At 45.6% G+C, this 19,484-nt stretch overlaps 1 protein-coding gene across 2 annotated transcripts in view; it reads right to left on the bottom strand.

Moving 5' to 3' along the window:
* Positions 1 to 3,202: 3,202 nt before the first annotated feature.
* The window catches only part of KIFAP3 (kinesin associated protein 3), a 67,472-nt gene continuing 51,190 nt past the window's right edge, over positions 3,203 to 19,484 (bottom strand). For both annotated transcript variants that reach the window (XM_059478646.1, XM_059478647.1), the window contains exon 20: positions 3,203 to 4,529. In XM_059478646.1, the coding sequence (XP_059334629.1) occupies positions 4,421 to 4,529 (109 nt within the window). In that variant the 3' untranslated portion in view covers positions 3,203 to 4,420. The remainder of the gene's footprint in view (positions 4,530 to 19,484) is intronic.

The following is a 19,484-nucleotide window of genomic DNA, read 5'->3' as shown; positions in this document are numbered from 1 at the left end:
TAAGGTGTACATTAGTCACCAGTTTACTCAAGGGGCCAGGTGTGGGTTTGTATGTCCTATGTGTGTGTGGCAGGGCAAAGGCAGAAGGTCAGAAGACAGGAATAACTGGAGGTAAAGATAAAAAATTCTTAATAAGCAACAACTGATTTCTACTCACAGCCCTTGGCTCCAGCTTCAGGCTGTGGTGTGATTCATGTGGCTGTCAGGAAGAAAAAGCAAACTTTGGCTGTTCTGCATCATTTCTGGTGTGTTTCCTTTGCTGGGCTGTCTCTGTGGAGCAGCATTCTTTCCTTTACCTGCTTCTCCTGAGTGATCCTGCTGTCCCACACAGGCTGAAGTGGCACTGAGGAGTGTGCCCTGTCCCCAGGTGCTGCACAGAAACCCCAGCTGGGTTTCTGCCCCAAACTTCACCCTCTGCCTTTGCTAAGCACAGCCAGCGTGGGCTCCTCCAGAGAACCACCCAGGGATTAGGATCAGGGAGGTGTGAACCTCTCAAGGGCAGAGATGGAACCAGCAGGATTACAGAGCTCCTAGCAAATGCCTCATCAGCACTGGAACTGCTTCTTTAAATCAGTTGTGCAAGAAAAGATTGGCATAATGGCCAGAGAGACAGCTGGTGACTGCAGAGGGGGATGGGGCCAAAATCACTTCAGTGGAGCGGAGCCTGTGAGGTCTGAAGGCACAGCTGGGGAGCACAGCCTTAGAATCCCAGAATGGTTTGGGTTGGAAAGGACCTTAAAGCTCATCTCATTGCAACCCTGGGCAGGGTCACCAGGCTGCTCCAAGCCTGTCCAGCCTGGCCTTGAGCACCCCAGGGATGGGGCAGCTACAGCTCCAGCCTGCCCAGCACTCTGGGCAGCTCTCAGGAGTGCAGAGCTGTTCCCAACTCTCTGGGAGAGGCGCAGGAACAAAGGCTGCAGTGGGGCTCCATGATGTCCCACTCCTGCATGGCCATGTGAATGACAACTACAGCACAGCAGCCTTTTGCTTCCAATGATATTTCTCAATTTCTTAATAAACAGGAGTGGAGTTCTTTTTTTTTTTTAAGGCATATTTTTTCCAGCTCTGGTAAAGTCCATGAATGTTTTTATTCAAGTGGGTGTCCAGACCAAGGGGCTGCCAACACCACCTTGTGAGTATGAAACCCATGCAGGGGAGTGCAGCCCTCCTCTGCCTGTGCAGCTCCAACACCTCCCTTGGCACCTCAGAGCTTTTTCAGAAAAAAACCCCACAACCTCTACCTGAAGGAAAAAATGAGCAGATCACAAGAGCTTCAAGGCAACACAAATTGCAGCAGAAATCAGCTCAGGGTATTCCATGGGTTTTGAGGATGGCCACAGAAGGAATGGAGGCTGTCACCCCTCTCAACCTCTGGCCATGGTGAGTGGACACATGAGGGCTGCACTACAGGAATTCCAGTAAAGAACCTGCCAGAGGAGCCCAGAATCTCCTCTATCTAAACAGAGCTTGTCCCGCTTATTCCAGAGGAAGATACATCTTGTTCCTGTGTAATTTAATCCAGAGTGGATAAAATTAAACAGAATCAGGCAGTCTGATTTCAGAATGAAATGCAAATGTTGAACTGCAGACAGCTCCACAACCCCGTGGTATTTGCTAGACCTTGAATCAGGTCCTCCATGAGCTCTGAGGGAGGAGAATATTTGTTTACTTTTGCTTTCCCCCACCCTGCTGCCCTGGAAAGCTCCTAAGTACTGGTGTAGCACAAATAATAATAATTTAACACAAGATCTTAGGTGGCTGCATGGAGCAGATTGCTCCTAGAAATGAGCCTGTCCATGTGCACAAAGCCTCTCTAATAGCTACCAGACACAGGAGCTTCTCAGCCATTGCTTATTTCATTGTGCTATTAACTTTACAGCCTCATTATAGCTAAAACACTTGCCTAACCAAACTCATTAATTAATTAGCAGCAGGCTGGGAAAGAGGATACTCCTAGGATGGGTCAGGATTGCTGCTGTAGGGAAAGAAGAGAGGAGCTCTACAAAGCCTGGAGGAGAAACCAGGAAAAAGAGGACAAAAGTTGCAGAAATTGTTAAAAGAAAGCAGATCCCTCCTCACCCTTTTTGTGCAGTGTACAATACCCAGGGACTGAATCCATAAAATACAGATAATTAAACAGCTCAGACTCTCCCATCTTCCTCTGACACCCACAGGAAACGTGATATAGGAAATGTGAAAAGTCTATGTGCTCCTATCTTTTTTTTCCCCCCTTTCTGGCTCAGGAACTGTAATTAAAGGCAAAATCAGCCTCTCTCCTTGCTTGGAAGTGCAGTGGCACAGCTGGTTTTCATCTTGGCAAGCAGGCTCTGTCCTCAGGCTACTAAGTGCTGAGTAATTTTTACCAAGCTCTGTTTGCAGATAAATGATGTTCTTTTCTTAGCTGCTGCCAGGCAAAGCTACAAATACTTGATCTTTTATTCATTTCCCATAAACTCCTAACATTGAATACTAAAATTCCAGCCAGAGATTTTTTTTTTCCACTGCCATTTATGCTCAGCATGGTCACAACTGTATTACAATTACAGACACCCAGCCTTCACTGGAGCTCCACTGCAGCTCCTCGTTAACCTGAAGCTTCCAATTAAAGGCTCCTTCAGTTTCATTGATAGTTTGCATATACTCCAAGGACCCACTTCATCTTGGTTTTCCCCCAAAACACATTCCATGAGCAGGGCAACTGCTTTAAATAACTTCACACTAATTTCTGGAAAAGCCTGACAAGCGAGTGCCAGGCTCAAAGAACAGCCTGGGTGTGCAGTTTGGGGGATTTCTCTCACAGCTCTAACTATAAAAATATCTGAAAGCTTTTGACTGAATGTGGCACAACCTCTGGGCAAATCCAGTGTGGACTCAGAACAAAGGAAATTATCTAGGAAGGTACAACACTGGAAATTTGTTTGTGTAGTTCAAGTTTTCTGCCATGTTTCTTAGAAACTGTGTAAGAATTAGTTAATAGTGGAGAAAATAATCTAAAAAATACTGCCTAATTTTGGCAATGCTGTTCTTCCATCTACCTCCAGTGGGTGAAGCCCTGAACAAGAGGCCAGCCCAGAGAGAAGGCTGAAAACTGCTATGAAATACCATGGCTAATTTTAGACTCATTTCCAGTCATACAGCTTGGAACACAGGGAGTAACAGTGCTTATAAAAGTACTTGCACACATTGGAAAGATAACACAGGGTTTCAAAACAATTTTTATTTCAAAGGTATTTTTGAAGTATAAGACTAAGAGTTTGTCAGATTCCCCAAACAATCCCATGTCTTTGAAGATCACCTTCCCAGCACAGACCCCAGTTTTATGGAATTACTAGTGACTGGTTTTGTAGGATCAGCCCCTGATGAAAGTCAACTTTCTGTTTAACCCATAAAGGAGAGAGGAAGAAGGAGAAAAACAAATCTGCAAATCAACAGGCATTAACAAAAGAAAAAGGATGAGGTAGAGGTAACTTTTCTTTTAAAAAGTGAAAATCTGAATTGCTGCCTTGGTAGCTGTGGCAGAGGGGGCATTATCATCCCTTTCTGCTGTCTGTTACAGTGGGCATGCACAGCTGAAGAACAGCTTCAGCCTGAATTCTGTTTGCAGGTTGTTTCAAAGCATGACACAAAACAATCACCACACTGGGAGTGCAGCATGAAGGGGTCCTGGCCTGATTCTGCTTAAAGCCCAGAAACCAGCATGACAGGATGGATTTGTGTTTCCAGATAGAACACCTGGGGTAAAGGCTCTGCTCTGGATTCTGAAATTCTGAACCAAGGTACAATGTTTCTTGCTCTTGCTGGCCCTCAGGATGGATGTGGCTGTATTCTCTCAGCCCACAGAGCTCTGTTTAAACACTAGGGTAAGTAAAGATATTCTCTTGGGTAGTTTCTAATTTTAAGTGTTTTCAAGCATTTTAAATGGACTGTAAATGTCTGAAGCTCCAGGGGAGTGAACCTGTGCCATCTTTCCATTATTAAAGTGGTGACCAGGACTGGACTTTGATCCAAACTATGTGTCAGGGCAGTGCCAGGAGATGCTGGGGCTCAGTGCTGTTCTGAGAGGGAAACAGTCCATGTTAAACACGCTGCACATGGAGCACTCTTCTTAAGTGCCTTGTAAAACCCACAAAACATCTCTTAGAAACACATTCACCACTGCTGACCACACAGGTTTTTCTATTTAATAGAAATTAAATTAGTAGCTTAATATACATAATGTGACACTTTCCAGTCCGGCAGTTTCCAATTCCCGCTTTCAAGTCGCAGTCACCGTACAAAAACAACAACAACAAAAGCAACCCAAGACTAAACACTGTCACAAACACACAGAGCCAGGAAGGCTAAGTGGAGCTACACATGCCAAAGGATACAGGTGCTGGAGGCTGGGGTGCAGCCATGCAGGAGCAGCAGTGCCTGGCCCTCACCGTGCCCCGTAGCCGTACAGGAAGGGCTCCTCTGGCCGGTAGCCGTAGGCGGTCGCGGGGCGCCCGGGACCCCCCGTGCTCGGGGCAAAGCCATCCACTGCAAGGCTGCAGAAATGAGAGAGAGAGAAACTGCACAGCTCCGTGTGCCATGGCAGGAACAGCAGTGCTGCTAGCTGCAGGTGCTGCTGGTGCCTGTTTGGGCTTGCCTAAAATAGAGGTCACACAAAAGAAACAGCAGTTCTATTTATTGAAGGGCTTTCAGGTGCATTTAGGGCACACAAAGTCCCCCAGAGGCTACACCCAAAAATGGACCACGGATCACAGATTTTCACACTTTTATAAGTTTAATTCCCAATATGGAAATGGACCAATCTTCCAATTACAGCTTCAGCTAATGGAGTCATTTACCCCAAGTTTGCTCCCCCCCAACTCACTTTTGTTTCCATTTCTCAGGGCCTGAGGCAGTGAGGCATCCTTGATTGCCAGGCCTGGAGAGGAATTGTGTCTGACTAAAATGTGAAGCCAGTAGCCAGCACTGGATATGGAGATAGAGCTACACACTAAAGAACTGCAGGATTGCAAATATATGAAAAATATACAAGCTAAAATCCTAAGGCATGATGGTTTTGTGAGGAAACTTTGCCAGCTGTGTTCCCCTTCTGGACACCATTTCCCTGGTGGGAAATGAAATGCTGTGGAGACATCAGTGCAACTCCAATCAGGGAAAGGCTTTCAGGTCCAAGAGGAATCCCAGGAGAGACCAAAGTCTTCTCTTCCCTCCTTTCACAGCTTTACTGGCCAAGCACTTTCTTCCATGACTCAGTGTCTCCCTGTGTACATTACAGTTACCATGTCCTTCAGGCTCTGGCAAAACCTGCTGTAACCCTGCCCTGCACACACATCTGAGGAGTCTCTTTCCCTGCCTTCAGTCCATTTCTGAGGTGCATGGAGAACACCAGCTAGAAGAGAGAATATCTGGTGAAAGATGGTGCTTCTGGTGGGATACAAGAGTGGCAGCCAAATGGCAGAAGGAATTAAACACATACTGAAAAGCTATGTACTAATGAGACAGAGTAATTATTTTTTCATGTAAAACAGCATTTTTTACACCTAAAAAGTCCCACAACAATGAGTTAGATACTAAAACACAAGAACTGCATAGGGAAAAGTGGCACATATTTCATGCTCAACAATAACTCATGCAGGAGGTAGAGAAAAAATGAGCATTGCCTAAGACACTGGATTGCTGCCTATTCATAGCTATGTCACTTCTTAGCTTCCCCTTCAGGAGGGGACAAATGGAAAAGGATCCTGATTTATTGTCTGACTAAAGATGCATTGAGAGGAGCCCAACTTCCCCTCTGAAGACTGTCAAAACACAAAGAAGCAAAGTGCTTTAGGAGTGGGGAAAAGCTGAACCTCATTACTGCCAATTATCCATATGGAACATGGGTTATGCAAGAGCCAAGGCTGGGAAAGAATGACCCCTGCAGAAGATGTACAATGGGTGGGCCCCAGGCCCTGGCTCTGCAAGAAGCTGGCACAGCTCAATTGGTTGGGCTGAAAGGGCTCAGCTGCATGGGGGGGACCATGTCCATCTCTGTCCTCACAAAGGCACTTTCCTTGGATTGTGTCTCAGTGAGGCCCTAGAAAAGGATCCCTAGTGCCTGGTTTCTCAGAAAATGAGTTCACTCATGGGATATCCTGATAGTCAGGTGAAGGTGGAAGGTCTGAGGCTGAGATTTGTCCTCTGAGATAGAAGGGACACAATCAACAGCCAAGCTACAGAGAAAAAAATAAATCACTGTTTTACTTGATATACCTTGAGAAATGCTGTGAGCTGAAAGTGCTTTTCATTTCCAGTGTATCTGAACTGGCAGCACCCATCTCCTCACCCCTGCACAGAGCCCTCAGCCCCACCCTGCAGGCTGAGCAGCCCTTCAGCACAGCAGGGAGCAGCAGAGTGGCCCTGGTAGATCCTGCAGTGGTGCACAGCTCTGTGAATGCATTCCTCTCACCACCCATTCCTGCCTGTACCCACTCCAAAGCCCTCTTACCCTTTTCCAAGCCCATTAGGAAATGAGCTGGTGACCTCTGAGGCACCTTCCCCAGATGCCTCCTTTGTACCTGGCAAACAACAGCTTTCTCATTATCAGCCCTGAAGCTTTGAAAGACTCCTTAAAGAGAGGATTAAGAGAAATCCTGTTACTTTGTGTTTATCTCTCATCTCCAGAAACCCCAAACCCAGCAGTCACCTCAGCCAGCCCCTGCCTCTCCTGTGTCACTGCTTTCAGTGTGCAAAGGCACAGACAGACCTCACCCAGGCTGCCCTGGGCTGCAGAGTCTCCATATCAGGCCCAAAACTCTTGTGAACAACCCAACCAGGACAAGCATGAAGCTGACCAGTTTGTTTGGCACTTCAGAAAACAAACCATTTAACAAACTTCTATAAACCAATGCCAGAGGCATAGTGGGAATTGGGACTGCAGGCTCTGGTTCTGCTGTGCTCCTACAAATTCCCAGTGACACCAGAGATGTTATACTGCAGAGAAGCAGGACCCTTAAAGGCTACCTTTAAACTTAGGAATTTCATTGTTTGATCCTTAAAATATCTACAGCTGATTTATAATGAAGAGCGATTTTAACAGAAAATGCTTTTCTGGGTTTATCTTTCCATGATGTTTTCTGTGAGTGTAACAATGTTAGTTGTGGATAAGTTTTTATTACAAGTGTGGTAGAACAGGGCCTATTTGCATTCCTGCAAAGCTCATTGTGGAATGATGTTCAGGTGAGTGAGGAGGCTGTGGCTGCCCAGCGCTTGCAGCAGCCATACCCAGGCTCACAGCAGTGCCACCCTCAGGTTTCCTGTGGCAAAGGGACACATCAAAAACAGGAGCCTGGAACCTGTCCCGAGTTCCCTTGTACCCCAAGCTGAACCACCACGGGCTTTGGGGTGAGGTGCAATAACGCCCTGAGCCACGCGGTGGCAATGGGCCTCCATCCCTGCAGGCTGAGCTCTTCCAGCCACTTCCAGCTCGGTAATCCCCACTCAAAGAGCTTCTAAATGTATTTAAACTGATAACGAGAGCAGGGAAAATATGGTTTCAATCACATTCTCAACAAATCAGGTTTTTAATATTTTTTTATAAATGTGTAAGTAATTAGGTAAAGATCCCGAGAGTTTAAACTTTGAGGAGCATCAGTTATTTCCAAATGGTTCAGACATATGTTAGTGTCCTGAAGAAAACTGGAAGAGATGGATCAGCTGATAACTGCTTTGGACAGTCAAAAAAAAAAAACCTCAAAAAACCAAAAACAACCACAGAAAATCACATTAAAACACCTTGATCAAATCACTACTCCCTCCTATCGAAATATTTCCCTGAAGTAAATGAAGTCTTGACCATGCTTGAAAAGAACTGGCTTCATTTTGCACATTAGCGCTCTTGAAGCATAGCAGCTTTGCCTGCTGGATTGTTTGCACTGGCAGCCCGCAGCAGGGAGCTGTGGGAACTGAAGGGAAGGGTCTTGAGCCCAGGAGGTGACACAGGGTGGGACAAGCACAGAGCCAACACGGGCCTGCAGAGAGAGCCTGGCTCGCTCCCGAGGCTGCCAGGCCAAGGGCACAACCCACCGAGGTGAGGATGGATTTAAAAACAAGTCCTGATGAATCCCTGCCCCCTCTGCCAACAACAGCAGAAGGGGAGAGCCAGCAGAGATGGCAGCTCTGTGGCTGTAAACACTTGCTGGATAACGACTGGCCTGAGATCATGATCTGTGCCATGTGTGCTCAGATTTATACCAGCAATCAACCTCAAGACTTGCTCCTAGGAAAAACGTTGTTGGTTTATGCTACAGCATCTACCAGGAAATTCAGTGCAAGAACCAAGCCTGTCTCTCATAATAATGATACTTTGACTCAGTCCTCACAAGGATGATTATTCTTGCTGGGATGCTAATATAGTGGTAGAGTTTATGCGGAGAGGAAAATCACCAAGAAAGGGACACATAATTGTCCATTGGGGCAACAATACTCATGCCTGAGTTGGTATTTTTCCTCCCAGTGCTCACTGCTATGTATCTGGGCAGGCAGAAGTGCATGCAGCCCTGCAACTGTGGGGTGATTTGGATGCCAGAGCAGCAGAACAGGCTCAGCTGCAGCTCAGGCTGCAGGCACTGCAGGCAGCCCTGGCTCTCAGCACAGCCCTGCTCTTGTGCAGAGCTCAGCCCCATGCCTGGGGCTCACAGAGTTAAACAGTGAACAGCCCAGCTAATTACTGTGTACTGCTAACCTCAGTTGCTGGTTCATTTTGAGATCCTTTAAAATATGAACTGTGTATTTTACCCCTATGCACTCTCTTAATGATTTGTTTTTTTTAGACTGAAATCACTTCCAGCCATCAGTTATACTCGAGGTCTCTACACATGCACTTCTCCAAGCACAAATATTTCTTTTTCCTATTGGTCTGCCAGCCCCTGTCAGAGCAAATTTCACTTTAAACTAAATGCTGTGATACTTAAAACCTCTTGGATTACTCAGGCTGCTAGTGTGATCTATGACCTTCCCCAAATGACAGCTGAACTTTCCAATTTGCTTGTACTGCTAGGGAACTGAGGAACACATGCCGAAGAGGAAAACGTTCCTGATGTGCATGAGTGAGGAGAGATTTCTGAACAGCCCTGCTTATTGATGCTTCAGAGCATCCAAATTCATATACCCATGTAGGATGTTAGGTGCCCTGACAGAATTCAAGGTGTAAAGAGCAGTTGTGTCCTGTCTCCCAGCAGGAAATGGCAGCCAGCATCCTGCTGCATCCACAGAACCCTTCTGAACTAGGCAGAATTCATGGATGTGTGGAAGGCTCAGCAGGCTCCCACAGGGAACACTCCATGGGGAATCCTCTGCTGGGGTTTCCTTCCAAGTGTCTGTGCTCCTCCCCAGGGCAGGGCATCAGGAGAGCTGGGTAATTAACAGCTGAGTAATTAACACCAGGGTGCAGAGTGACCGTGGCACTGCACACCCCCACCCTGTCCACACCAGTGCTCACACTGGGAGCAGTGCTGCTGCTGACAGGGGGAGCTCAAACCACAGCCTAATTCCCAGGTACTAATTCCTCAGAAAGAAAAGTCCAGCATCACTGGGAAGATTCTTGGTCAAAAGTAAACACCTGAAATCCAGCTGAAAGCCCCCAGTAGGATCCATGGATTTGGAGTGGTCCCAGCAGGAAGAACTGCCTGGGAAGCAGGTCTGAAGCAGTTTGGCACACACTGTACCAGACTGTCACTGCCTGTGTGACAGTGGCTCTGGAAAAGCCTTTGAGGGTGAAATATCAGTTTAGGAGCTCACACTTTAGGGACACAATTTTATTTGTTTCTGCCCAAAATTAAGGCATCCTGGAATCACTGCTCCCTGAAAATGAACTGCAAGCTAAACACAGAGTGCTTCCACCAGAGCCAAGATTTCATCCCTAATTTTTTCATTCTAAACTACTTCTAAAACCCTGTCAGTCCTCCCTCCTTACTCTGCATCAACGAGCCCTCATGTCTCAGAGGCTCTCAGCTACTCAGTGGAGATACAAGATTTATAAGCTTATTAAAAATAAAATCTAATTTTTTAAAATCTGTAGATTTTTTAATTATGTAGATGCTCAGACCAGCCAAACACTACCTGCAACTCTCAGCTCATCAGCAGCCCTACCAATAATCCCAGAGAAGGACTCACCCCCAAAGCTCTCCAATGCTCCAGTGAGCTGCCAGGAGGTTTCCATGCAGGTGCAAACAGGCAGCCTCTGCTGACACATGTGGCACCTCTGATCACACCTGCAGCTCTCCAAAACTCCTCTTGAGGATCAGAGAAAGGGGTTAGAACCAGAGGAGTTCTGAGCATCTTTCAGAAGCCTGGTATCAGTACAGTTCACAGCAGTCCCACTGTTTCCTCTGTACCTTCTCCATCTATACCCTGGCTATTATTGTTCCTAAAAATCAGTTTTCACTCCCAAGCCATCCCCACCTCAGAATTTCAGCAGCACATCACTGAAGTCCTACATTTTCTGTTCCAGGAACCCACTGATGTATGACAGCACAGTTCCCATCCCATTCCCTTATAAACTCTGATGCCATGAACCCCTGTATTGCACAATGCTGGATTGATTCCTGTGTGTAGCAGACAAAACAAATCATGTTCTGATGAGCACTGGGGCTGTGCTTCCCCTCAGGAGGTGCCAGAGCCATGGGAGTGGCACAGCAGTCTCTAATCTCCAGACAAGCACAGCATTATAACCTGTACAAATGAGATGCAGCTCACTGATCAGAACTCTTGCCAACAACACACAAGTTTGCCAGCAGCAAAGGCTGATTATCCCTCATCTTAGTGTTTTTGTTTGTTCCTGAAGTGTTGATGAGAGCTGGTGTGAGACAAGGACTGCAGGGCAGTGTAATCACAAAGGGGATGCTCAGCCCCATCAGCAGAATGGCTGGTGAATGCTGCAGCTCCCTCCCTCCCTTCCTCCCTCTCTCCTGAGGTTTCCTCTGCATGGAGAGCAGGGGGAGCTGGGGCACCCAGCCCTGACCCAGTGCACAAGCAGGGATTAAGGCACTGTGTGCAGGTGGGAAATGGTTTGGAATCCCCCAGAACACACACAGACTCCAGCTTCCAAAGCTGCCTGCAGGTCTGACACATTCAGCCAACCCTCTTGAGGGACCAAGAACCTTCACAGGTGAGCCAAGGCTCAGAGCTCCTGAAGCCATGGACTCTGTGGCCTTTCTGCTGTCATTCCCTGGCAGCTGAGTGCTGGGTGGGACCCCATTCTGCCAACAGCAGCCATGACAGGTGAAGGGCATCACAAAGGGACACAGGCCTGTTCCTTCTGCCCTTGCTTTAAATCCAGGGATTGAGATGATGATCCCATTTCCTCCTACAAGCCAGTTACCTCTGGTTTCCCTTCACTGACCATAAATTTTCTGTCCTTCAGAGCAAGAGCACAGACCATGGGTTATGGAGAAACTCCATACAACTGAGAAGCCTGAGGAAAAAACAATGTTTCTTTATATAATGTCTTGTAACTGTAGTTTGCCCCACTGCTGGTAATGACGTTAAACTATAAACCACAAATCTCCTAAATTCTGCCTCTCATGACCCCAAGTTGTTCTCCCATATCTGTGAAGCTTTTTGTTTTCATGCTTTTTATTCTTCAAGCTCAAATGGGAGGGGAGTTTTGTGGCAGTGTCTGTGACTGTGCCCACTGCATCAATCACCCAAGTCCATCTCTACATTAGCATTAATATCCCTTAAACAGTAATATTGTACCTGCTCATAAGACAGAAAATATCCAAATGAACCTGTGCAATAATACTTTAGCTCCCTCATGCATCATAAGACAGCTTTTATGGATATGATCATGTCTCTCTTTCCATGTGATCCAGCTTTCTTCAGTCTGCTTAATGACTTCAAGTTTCCAATTGCTTCTGGACTTGTTGCCCAGTTGTATCTCAGCACAATACTGCTGTTTCTGCCATTTAATTACAAACAAATGGAAAGCTGACAATGGTGGAGAAATGAGCAGTGTCTTCTGTGTCAGGCTCCAGCTATGCACCAAGCAATAACCACGCCAAAATTCACTGGGGGGAGGCAGCATTAAAAAAACTTATTTCCCAACTGAATAGTAAGAAAGCACTGAACCAAAACCAAATGACCTTGCTTAGCCAAATTCAGTGTGAGCCTTGCTTGAAAGCTGTAGCTGCTGCCATCCCTGCTCTGCAAACACAGCCTGGGATTTGGCCTCAGTTTCTTGCTCTGTCAGTTACCTGCTGTGTGATCCTGGACAAGCTGCTCCTTTTCTCCGTGACCTCAGTTTCCCACTGGAGTATTGGAAGAGAAAACACCCCAGACATTAAAGACAGCCAAATGACAAACTAGAGTAATGAGAAGACTCAAATTAGACTGACACAGACAGAAAAGGCTTTAGTAAAAAAGATTATCTGTGCTCTGCTAGAAAGGCAACCAATCCCCAGCAGAGCCGGGGGGCAGAACAGCAGCTCAAAGGCTGCAGTTGTGTCCTGCAGCCAGGTTGTTCCTGTGAAGGGCATCAGGAGAGCTCCTGCAGCAATCCTGCAGCCAGGCTCACAGCTCTGCCACACACACAGGGACTTGCTCAGCCATTCTCTACAGGATTTCTTAAAAGGCCAAGTGCACAGACAGAGCTGGAACGGAAATCGAGAGCTCTGGCTTTCCATTCCAAGCCTGACAGAAACATCTCCTGTCCTCTTGGCTCAACAACTGTCCAAACCCACTGATTAGATACATCCATTTCTTAAGAATTAATTAAGAACTAAATCAAATAAAAAAGCCCCAAGGAACAGGCAGTAAAAAGCAAGATGTCCTTTCCTCCCCCTCTCTGCTTGCACAGTCCAAAGTGTCAACTCCATAAACTGAAGAGAATATTGCCTTAATCTGAACTAGGGATAGGCCTGGCTTGGGGAGCTTTCACACCGCTCTTTCAATTGTCTCCAGTAAGCTCAGTGCCAGGCTGGAGACAGAAAGCTTCAGGAAAATGCCTGAGCAGAATAAGATGAAGGTTCACAGAGATGACTGGTGTTACTGCCCACATCAGGATCTGCTCCAGCTTCCACCAGCCTTCCCATTTCCACACATGAACTGTTCCTTGCTTCCTTGCAGAGCAGCTCACTGAAAATGACCTCAGAGACAAGCAGCTGAAGCAAAAATGCAGCTTTTTGGTGGAGAATTTTCCCTTTAAATGTTTATACAAACTCCTCGAGCCCAAGCACAGCCACTCAGTTCTGTCCATGAACACAAATGGTGACAAAAGTTCCCTGTTGTGCACCAAAGCAAGGCCACAGGGCACTGGTGACACCGAGCTGTCTGCAGGGCAGCCCAGTGGGGATGAGGATCCAGATGCTGGAGGGAAGGAGGGAGGGAGAGTCAAGAAATCTGTTCTGCTCTGCCTTCCAGCTGCAGCCAATAAAAGCTTTCAAAGCCTTTCTGAAAGTGAACATTGCTGGGGGATTTGCAGCGCTCGCTCCAGCACACACAGCAAATGCAGTTGCAGTGTTACTACTGATGAAGAAACTTTAAATATTATTTTACCACCACAGAGGATTGTCCTGATTTCAAGCACTTTTATATATCAGCACAGGGCCCTAGTGAAATCTTGTTGAGGTCTATCCCAATCAGCAAAGATTTTAGTGAAAATCAAGAAGAAAATAAATCTCAGTGTCTCTCACTAATTTTTTTTTCCTTAGGAATAACATTGGATATATCAGGAAACAAGGCAGATACAAATACAAGGAATGTGTTCTTGGAGATCTATATCTTGGAGTAGCATTATTATATATAAAAAACTCAACTTAAAAAAATTAAAAATCAAATGTCTCCAGACCAAAAAGGTTGATCAGGGAGTACTGGAAAAAAAAATTTAAAAAGCTCAAAATCCCAAAGGCGAATAAACTTTGTAGGCCCATTTATTATTTTTTTTAAATCTCAGAGTTAAAAACCTATCATCTTGGTTTTCCAGAGGGAAAAGGGTGGGTCAGTCTTTGGAGTTGGATGGTTGAGACTGATAAACACAGAATCAGAATAAAATTTTAAAATCAAAACAATTCTAAGTATTTGGCAAAGAAATTAATTTGATATATTAATTTTTATGCTAGAGACTTGCTCAGAGCACATGTTCAGTTCAGATAATAACCACAAGAAATATCCCACTGATATATGGGCCTTTTTAAAACTCCTCATTTTAAGTTTAATTTTGATTCCTGTGAGCATGCTTAAACCCAGCACACAAAACACCCCTCACTTTATTACAGTTTTAAATCTTTCTTCCAGATCTGGCCTTGCAACCACTTGTCTTGATAAAATAGGTCACTTGAAAAAGGAAAGCTCAATAAAATGAATTACAAAACCAACAAGATTAAACTGATTGTGCTGTTTTTGTACAGTGCAGCCGAATTCTGCAAATATGCTGCTGGCTGTGGTTTGGCATTTAACAGCATGTGATCAGTGAGAAGGAGGAAATTTTATTCTCATTAACTGTTGCAGATTTACTGCAGTGAAAAAGGGCTATGTAACCTGAGAAGTGACAGAATGGAAAGATCAAAGCAGCAGTCTGGAAACTAAATAAACCTTCTGGCTACTTCCTGCAAGGAAAATTCACTCTGGCAATGTAAAACAGAGTCCAGTTAAAAACTACTCTCAGTTTTATGAGCTGTCACAGCAGCTTGAGTGGTTTGGACCAGTCAAGTTTAGAACATTATATTTCCTTGTTTTTGTCTCAGATACTTCTGTAAGCAGTTTTATAGTTTCTTTTTCTTTTTTTTCTTTATTTTTAAAGAGAAAAATAAAATTCTTTTCTTTTGGTTGAAATCAAGAAGGTCACAACTAAACTCATTAAAACAAGCAGGTCTTCATTTGCACATTCCATTCCACTTTACTGCATTTTAATATTTTACTTTGAGATTTATAAGCAATGTACATTTGCTTTAATAACTCTTCCTCATTCTGTTCACTTATTGTTTAATATAAGTGCAAATCAGTTTACAGAGCCCAGATGGCTTGTAAGCAGGGAGCCAGTCTATTCCTAGTAGCACATCTGGAGGGACTGAGCAGCAGACTGAACGTGGGAATTAATTAATGTTACATTTCAGAAGAGACAGGCCCAGGTTTGGGGGATTTTTTGGTAAAACATTCCAAAGGACTTGAGCTCACTGCTACAGCATTTGGGTATTCTTTTAAAATTCTTAATAGCCACCTAAACTATGATGGTTAAATGAGGCCAACTGCAGGTGGAATATAATAAAATAAAAAGCAACTAAAAAAATGTAAAAAAAAAAGTGACTGCAAGTAAAAGAGGCCCAAGTATCCTGTATTCCAAAAGAGCTGAAGTGCATTAAAACCTCAATACTTATTCTCTCCCCAAAAAGCATCTGCAACTTGCTGAAAAAACTCTGCTATTTTAACACTGTTAAAATATTCCCCAGCAAGCTATTTCATCTCTCCCATACTGCTGCAATTGTTGGAGCAATTAAACCTCTCTTACAGTAAATGAAACAAGGGCAACCTGATCCTTCCCAGCTCCAGACCACACACCTTGGTGAGATGGTGTGGTCTGGTCACTGTGGGAGGAATCAGGAGAGCCCTGCCCTGCTCCATCCTTGGCACCTGACACTGCAGGAGGAGCTGCCCTTCTCCTGCTCCAGAAATGGCACCTGACTGCAGGAGGAGCTGCCCTTCTCCTGCCCCATCCCTGGTACCTGACTGTGGAGGAACTGCCCTTCTCCTGCTCCAGAAATGGCACCTGACTGCAGGAGGAGCTGCCCTTCTGCTCCAGATGTGGCACCTGACTGTGGAGGAACTGCCCTTCTCCTGCCCCATCCCTGGTACCTGAACCTCCAGGAGGAACTGCCCTTCTCCTGCTCCAGATGTGGCACCTGAACCTCCAGGAGGAACTGCCCTTCTGCTCCAGATGTGGCACCTGACTGCAGGAGGAACTGCCCTTCTCCTGCTCCATCCCTGACACCTGACTGTGGAGGATCTGCCCTTCTCTTGCTCCATCCCTGGTAACTGAACCTCCAGGAGGAACTGCCCTTCTCCTGCTCCACATGTGGCACCTGAACCTCCAGGAGGAACTGCCCTTCTCCTGCTCCAGATGTGGCACCTGACTGCAGGAGGAACTGCCCTTCTCCTGCTCCATCCCTGGTAACTGAACCTCCAGGAGGAACTGCCCTTCTCCTGCTCCATTCCTGACACCTGACTGTGGAGGAACTGCCCTTCTCCTGCTCCACATGTGGCACCTGAACCTCCAGGAGGAACTGCCCTTCTCCTGCTCCATCCCTGACACCTGACTGTGGAGGAACTGCCCTTCTCCTGCTCCATTCCTGACACCTGACTGTGGAGGAACTGCCCTTCTCCTGCTCCATCCCTGACACCTGACTGTGGAGGAACTGCCCTTCTCCTGTCCCATCCCTGGCTCCTGAATCTTCAGGAGGAACTGCCCTTCTCCCTCCCTTCCCTTCTCCTCCTTTCTCCCTGCCCTTCTCCCTCCCTTCCCTCACCTCCACCTCACCTGTGCTTCCCTGCCCACCTTGGCTATCAGCTCTCAAGGACTGTGAGCATTGTCTTTGTGTGGGGGATACATGGAGAGCTCTTGGGAGCTTCTCCTCATGCTAAAAACACAGTGACAACAAATGGAACACACAAGTACATTCAAAAGTTGTTTTAGATCAAATATTGGATGTGAATAATATTGTCCTTTTATGGATATTCCTCAATTACAGCCCTAATCTTTCAGTGGTGCAAAAGTTCTCCAAACTGTGGGAAAATCACATTGATGAATTGCCACAGGGTAAAATCTTCATACTCTGGAATAATCAGACTCCTGTCTTCAAAAATGCTCCAGTAAGTGCCCACAGCATAACAGCAGAATTTGGTCAGACACTTATTAGTGACACCTAAACTGGATTATATGATCAGGCTGCAGCACTTCTATAAACAAGGCTTTGAGAAGACAGTGTGAAAAAATAATGAAGTGACAGCTAGCAGGAATATGACCACTACCAAAAAAAACCAAACCAACCCAGAAAAGGACAGAGAGCTCTAGTTTAGTACTGAGAAATTGCAGCTCTCATTCAAAAGCTCTCAGCAATGAAGCCTTCCTGTCCTGGAAGCACCACTGCCACATGTCAGTGCTGAAGGGGAATAACTACACAGTGAATTTTGGGTCATTTTAGCTACCTGGAGCAGACAAGTGAACTCTTTCAATAAGCTTGTCCCAGACTGAGACCAAAACCCTGCAAAAGGCAGCAGTCCCCACTTCCTTCTCACATTTCTTTAGATGTAAAATCTCAATTCTTGTATGTAGGAATATGTAGCACCTGCAAAGACACTGAGGAACAAAACATCTCTGCCAGGTCCCCAGGAATAGTCAGTGCCTTTAACTTCTATAGAACTAAACATGTAGGCACAGTTAGGGTAACAGAATATGATAAAAAGGTGACTCTGCTGCCACTAACAGATTTTTGTGGGATTAAAAGAAAAATACATGAACCAAATTTATTTACAAAATAAACTCCCTTATTTGTGTCCAGGAACTTCATTGGTTCTGGGCTTTTCTTTAAGGCCTTTTCAAATTCCTTTCAGTGGGATTTACAATTTGCTAATACTGATGTGTGATAAACTAATAAAACCTGCCTGCAAGGTTATAGGCCCAATTTACTAATAAAACCTAATTTAATTCTCCTGGGAAATGCAAATTAAATAGTGTCCAAATGGCAGAAACAGAGTACAACTCTGCTGAACATATTGCAAAAGCAACTAAGTTGGGTTTTGTTTTTAAAATAAGGTTTAACTATGGAAAAGAAGAAATTCTGCCCAGAGCTGTAAGAAATATCATTATGATAAAATGGTTCAAAGTAGAATCATCTTGTAATAGTAATTTATACACTTGCAGGTTTTCTTTCCATTAATTAAAAGATTTTATACTCACTGTATGTCCACCTCTAAGACAGGGAAGCATCACTGACTCTGTTCAAATGGGGAGGAGAGAGATGTGAGTACTCTCAGCACAGACCCTGCATGAGAACATTTTTTGTCTAAAGGAGCATGGAACAATTTGTTCTGTCACTGATCCCTGCTGCTGTCTGCTAACAGAGTGGGTTCTCACCCTCAGAGACAGCCTGCAAGATGGTTCTTACCTCCTGAAAGGCTGGGAAGGGAATGTTCCAACTTCTAAATAAACTGTGCTGAACTTAACTGAAAACAGAGGGTGGATGAGACACACTCCCTGGCAGGGTCACCAAGATCCCCAATTCCTTCAGCCCTTTCCTTCAGTAAATCTAACTGAAGATGAGGATCTACATGGAAGATAGCTCTAGATGTCAAAGTAGGATGCAAGTTACAGGTACAATAATTTAGAAGTATTTTGATAATCATCAGAAAGTGCACATTTGCAGTTCCTGTAGCTGCTCCAGCTGGGAATTCACATCACAGTGCAGCAATCAATGGCAGTGAAAGGCTACAGCTCTGGGTTGTTCCACCATGAAAGCTCCCAGGTTTCCAAGTGAAAAAAGGCCATGGACAGGAGAATTCTTGCCACTCAGTGTGGCCTTGCAGCACATACAGACATCACACATGCTTAGCTCAGCTCCAGATGAGCCAAGTCCCACTGAGAGTGCTGGAGCACCAGGAGCTGTGGCCAGGTTTCCATCAAGGCCAGACACAAGAGGCTGGCTGTGCAGCCTGGAATTTGCCAAGAGCAGCCACAGCTTCCCTGGGGGAGCACAGAGCAGGGCCTGGCTGCAGGCACTGAGCTGCCAGAACATCCCAGTGACCTGCCATGGCAAAAACAAGACATGCAGGCACAGCTTCAGGCTGTAAATCCAGGCAGAGGAAAGATGTCCCACCAAGGACAGAGACATGCAGTCAGCCCATAAAACTGGCTGTGCCTGACATGCCAAACCTCAGTGCTTCCTGGGAAGAAGCCTCAGTCAGATCTCTGCTGGGAAGAGCTGGGAGTGCACATGAACACTGCTGCTGGGAACAGCACACACAGCAAGGCCTTGTCTCAGGGAAAATGAGGTGGAGCAATGGCAGCTCTGCTGCATTTTATAACAAGGTTAAAGGATCCTGCGCTGGTGAAAAACTTCCTCAGGGAAAAAAAAAAAAAAAAAAAGAGTTCTGGCCAGCTCTAGCATTCCTAACTATTAATCTTTTCAAAGCTACAGACTGAGAAGATTTGAGAGCTCTGTTGAGGATATTAACCAAAAATTGGCTTTTGCACTCAGAGTTTGTACCATTACCTAGCTGTAGCTGGGAAAGGTTAAGAAGTTGCCTCTTCCCCAAGGGGCAAGAAAAATACTGTGGCTATCTCTATTATAAGATATTTAGCCATCACTATTATGTTTGTGTCCTAAGAAAGTAATTAGTCTCCAGAAGGTGATTAAAATTTGATGAATGACCATAGATTCTGGAAGATGTCTTTCAGCTGCTCCTTATCCCCTGCAGCTCAGACACTAAGCTGTCATCACATCAGCCAAAGGTGAGGGATTTTT

This window comes from Ammospiza nelsoni, chromosome 9 (genome assembly GCF_027579445.1).
Source record: "Ammospiza nelsoni isolate bAmmNel1 chromosome 9, bAmmNel1.pri, whole genome shotgun sequence".
Classification (NCBI taxonomy): domain Eukaryota; kingdom Metazoa; phylum Chordata; class Aves; order Passeriformes; family Passerellidae; genus Ammospiza; species Ammospiza nelsoni.
This window is presented reverse-complemented; position numbering and strand designations above follow the sequence as displayed.